The sequence below is a fragment of the Arachis duranensis genome, chromosome 7 (genome assembly GCF_000817695.3).
Source record: "Arachis duranensis cultivar V14167 chromosome 7, aradu.V14167.gnm2.J7QH, whole genome shotgun sequence".
Classification (NCBI taxonomy): Eukaryota; Viridiplantae; Streptophyta; class Magnoliopsida; order Fabales; family Fabaceae; genus Arachis; species Arachis duranensis.
In genome coordinates, this window is record NC_029778.3 from 3,233,247 (window position 1) to 3,238,246 (window position 5,000).

Sequence of the window (5,000 nt, forward strand, 5' to 3'; positions counted from 1 at the left end):
TCTCTGCCTTCAACCATCACTTCGCCACTCTAGCTACTCCCTGTGGTGGTTGAGCAGAATTAAAGACAAGCCATGCTTCAAGAATCTCCCTCTTGGCCGAATCTTCATCTTCCATTTCGAGCATGAAAGGCTCAAGATTACCTCACCAAATCTAACCACATTTGGTAGTAATCTTAGCCACAGCTCATCTTTCTTTTGGTATGTTTTCTTGCCATCATTAGCTTGATGGTCTTGATGCATGCATCTCTTTCCTTTTCTTCGTTGAAGAACACGGCATCCATTGTTTCCTGGACAAGGACCGAGTAGAGAAGAAGAAAGAGATGAGAGAGAGTGAAAAGAATCTGAATAAAAGCAAAGCAAAGTGGTTAAGCAAATTAATTTGAATAGCTTGCTTTTACTCCCCTAACATAGAGTGGCGTGTTTGACATAATAGCCATCAATCACTTCTGCTGAATTTTTCTCTCTCATGTTCCCCATGCATTAATTTACAATGTAATAGATTTTGAAATCCATCACTTTGTTAGAGCTTGGTTCCGTTGGAAGCACTATGCTTTCATTTTTCTTTTGATTCGGACCAAGCATGGAACCTATTCTCTTTAGTATAATTTGGGCTTGTGACAATATGATCAAAGCTGGCCCATTTGATAAGCATTTGCTTTCCTGATACAATTGTGTAGCGGATCAAGCATAGGAAGCAAATAAGAAAGCATTTGGTTGGGCTTGCTACATTAATATTTATTCTGGCCCATTAATATAAAATTTCAGCCTCATAGTATAAAGCATGTAGCAAGGCTGCTTATTGGGCTTAAGTCAGAAACTTATTTCCCGGCCCATCATAAAACCTGTAACAAAATTATTAATCAAAAATATGTTAAATGAGAATCAGATTAATAATTTTGTAATTAATTATTTTTAACAATGTTTAGTCATTACAAATATTAATTTAGAGTTTTCCAAACTCATCACATACATTCATACATGTATCATACATTCATATTTATTCAAATATCATATACCTAATAATAACATAAATTAAATATTGAAATAGGAAAAGATCTTCATAATTTTAGCAAATATAAACAAAAATGATTACAAATTTAAATGAAACTATGTTGAATGTAAATAGTATCCGAAAAAAAAATATAAAAAAGAAAACAACTACATTTGTGGCACATGTAATCAAATACCATAATATCGAACAATAAAATAACTATATATACTTTTCATAATCTCATCTATCAAATTATTAATTACTAACCAAATACTTATTTTTGGTTCAGAATTCAATTAAAGGTTTTAGATCAAAGTGTTACAACAACTTTTGTACTATTTGATGGCGAAGCAAAAAATTTATTGGGCACAACTATTTCAAATCTAATGACATTCCAGAAAAAATAATGACATTGAAGCACCACTCCATCAAGAGATTAAGAAGAAAGAAAACCTTTCAAGACACATCTTTGGAAGAAGAACATACGTACAAAGATGGAACAAACAACACAATAGAAAATGCATCAAAGTCAACAATTCATAAAGAACATGCCTTCATAAGAATTTACGATAGAAAGAAGAAAGTAACAACTCTAACAACAACTAATAAAAAAAAGGAGGACGAACACCACATAAGAAGATTAAGTCCATCAACTAAAATAAATATAAAAATCAAATTACCAAATAAAAATATCACTTTATACAATTTTAACATCCAAATCTTTTGTACTATAAATTATTTTAAATAAAATATCTTTTAAATTTAACTTTAATTTACACATATTTAATTTATTTTTACAAAATATAATAATTTTTAATATTTATTATATACTATCATTAATTTACCGCTCCGCGCGTGATGCAGGTCTCGTTCTAGTTAAAAGATAGAGAGAGAATATATAAAGAAATAGAGTGTATATAAGGGTTAAATAGAGTGTATATCTAATGATAATTAGTGAAATCTTTTACCCTGCACGCCATTTAACAAAATGAAATAAAATATTTAATCTCAATTGTTAGATTAAGGCTCCAATTATTATAAAATACTATATACTTACCAAGAAACTGTTGAAGCCGAGCAACTCTGTTACTAAGTACTTATTTGATTTTTACAACTTCAGAAAAATTCAGTTTAAAATTTGAAAGGCAGAAGAAATTAATTGAATTATTAATTTATTCTGATATGTTTAATTTGAGAAAAAATATATGAAATTTTAGCATGATTTGGTCTCGTGAAAATTTTTTTTATGATAAAATCAAAAGTTGAAAATTCTTGGTGTAAAAAATTGATCAAAAATATTATTTGTACATTAAAATTAGCTACTAAAATCAGCTACCAATGTATTTGTGTATAAATATATGTGTGGTTTAATTTATTTTCAATGTGTACTTGTATGTCAGTATGTATTTTATTTTGGTAATTGATTTTAGTGACTAATTTTGGTGTACACTTAGCATAACTCAAAATTTATTATTAAGTCGTAGTAAAAATAAAGCAAATATAATGACCATTTCTCTTTTTCTTGTTTTATTTATGTTTCCTATCTCTACTCTATATGAGTGCATGTTTATTTGTTTCTCTAATCACTTTGGTAGTGTTTTTTTCTAGCTAAATCTTCTTAATATTATTATATATTATTGACAATATGGAACGCAACAATAATATATATCTATCAATTACAATTTACTAAAGCTCAAATTAAAAGAGTTGTCACATATATTATACAATGTTAATTAAATTAATGAAAGAAAAGAAATTAAAATATGCCATGGAGTCGGCAATAATATAGTAATTAAGACACCTCAAATTTAAATACATTATTGAATCAACCATCTTAAAAAGCTCATGAATAGCCTGCCTTCTTTTGTTGCTACTAGTTATTTAACTTGGAGAATAGAACATACAGTTTGAATAACAGAAAGAAGGAGCAATATAATTCCAGCAATGGAAGCCGCTGTCTTCCATGGAGTGGGAAAATAATCGCGTCTCAGGGTTGCCATTTTAGTGTTGCAAGGATGTTTGTAATAAGCATTCAAATCATCACAAATTTGGAGATAATTAACATTACAATTTGTCACTAGAATATGTTTATCAACATCTCTGAATAGCTTAACCACTGAAGTGTCACTACCACTTACATCACTCTGAATTATTCCAGCTTTGATGAGAACATCCGCATCCCTGTTTGAGTTGACAAGTTGTTTGAGGAAGTTAACATGGTCAGCGATGTAGTGTTCATGAGGATAGTGACACTGCTCCAAAACCACAATGTTCCTCAACCAAACTTCAGTAAAATCATCTACAGCAATATGCGGGATTGTAAGAACACCATGTTCAAATTTCAAGTCTAGTATGTCAATAGGACTTGATTTATTTACTACTTGGAACTTCAATCCTGCTTCAAGTAACTCAGATGCACTGTGACCAAGAACCAAATCTTTGTGTTTTCTTTCACAAGGTCGTCGTTTTTGTAAAATAAAGTATCTAAGCAAATCAGTGAAGTGCATTATTTGGTCGTTGACATTTTCAGTTGAGAAATAACCGCAACAAAGATCCATAAACGAAGGGAATTTATCGTCACCATCGGAAGAAGCAAAAGCTAGATTGTATAGCTTCACGAAAACAAAAAGAGGAAGTTGATTCTCGAGTAGCAACAAATCGTAGGATAGCCGAAGCTTCAGCCATGGTTTTGAGAAGATAACATCATCCCTTGTCATCCGCTTATAATCTCTGAGGAAAAGCTCAATTACGAAACCACAATCTACCAATATCAACTTCACGAATTCATCTATTCTGAGATCGATCTTCTCAGAGTAACATGCACGGATTTGTGATTCCAACTCTCTTACACAACTCATCAAATCGGTCAAACTTGCCTTGGATCTTTCAATGAAATGTCTGCAATAAACCTGCTTGTGGCTTTCCATGCTTAAAACCCTTGGATTTCGATGATGAAGAGGGCCAATAGAAACAACCATTGGAGTGTATGCATCTTCATTGGTTTGCCGGATATCGTGGGGCACCTTGTAGATGCAGCAGCTTTTGTTTGAAAACAGAGGCTGTGCCTTCTCCAGCATAGCCTGAAACTCTATAGCTACATGATCCTCATTTTCCATATCTGTATATATCAAAGTTATCAGAGTTGTAAACTATTAGCTGAACATGAATGAATGATTTGAAGGCAGAAAGTTATAATATTGAATTAGCAGTATTAATTTCCTGACAAGTTAAAAACATTGTATCTTATGCATGTGCATGTGTATGCTTATATATCAATTATGAAGTTGATAGCTAAGTGCTGTTAGATAAAAATTTAGTCACTCAAATCATTTAACGGCTCTCAGGTATAAACTTTCAGGAAAGTCGACTGCACCTGAGTTTCCACCATCAATTATGCTATTTAGAGAAACAACAAATGTGTCTACTCGTTTACCTGGTATATATACGTTGGATGATGAAAATTGTTTGAAAAATTAGTTCTAAATGATTGATGAAGATACTGAATTAGCAAGCGAAAAGAAACTGGTAAAATATATAGAAATGACAAAAAGCAAAATGTGATGATACCATATAGAGAAGTAAAGAATTTGTTCTTTAATTTAGTTTTTGCATACGTACCAATTCTTTATTCAAGGTATTCCATTACATTTTGGTAGTTCAAGAATAAATTTGCAGTGAAGATTGTTCAAGTTCATTTTTTGATTGAAGTAAAAGTGTGAGAGTACCGGGTTCCGGTTCATTTTTTGTTCAAGTTCATTTTTTTTTTAAATCAAATCTCCGGATATGAATAGTATTTTTTAAATAAAACTTAGAAAATAATCCATTGGAATGACTTAATATTGTATCTTTTAATTTTTTTCAAAAACAAATTTAATAAGGATAAATTATAAAAAATACCACGCAAAATTGTAAAACGTGAATTTATTGTGGCAAATTATAAATACATTATAACTCAATAAATTACGAAATTACATTATTTTTGTTTAATTTATCTTCTATACGACTATAC

General features: G+C 30.6%; 1 protein-coding gene across 1 annotated transcript; it reads right to left on the bottom strand.

The window, feature by feature from the left end:
* Positions 1–2,868: 2,868 nt before the first annotated feature.
* LOC127740677 (UPF0481 protein At3g47200-like) lies at positions 2,869–4,107 on the bottom strand. Its single transcript, XM_052252054.1, has one exon. The coding sequence runs from the start codon at positions 4,105–4,107 to the stop codon at positions 2,869–2,871; it is 1,239 nt and encodes a 412-aa protein (XP_052108014.1).
* Positions 4,108–5,000: the final 893 nt, after the last annotated feature.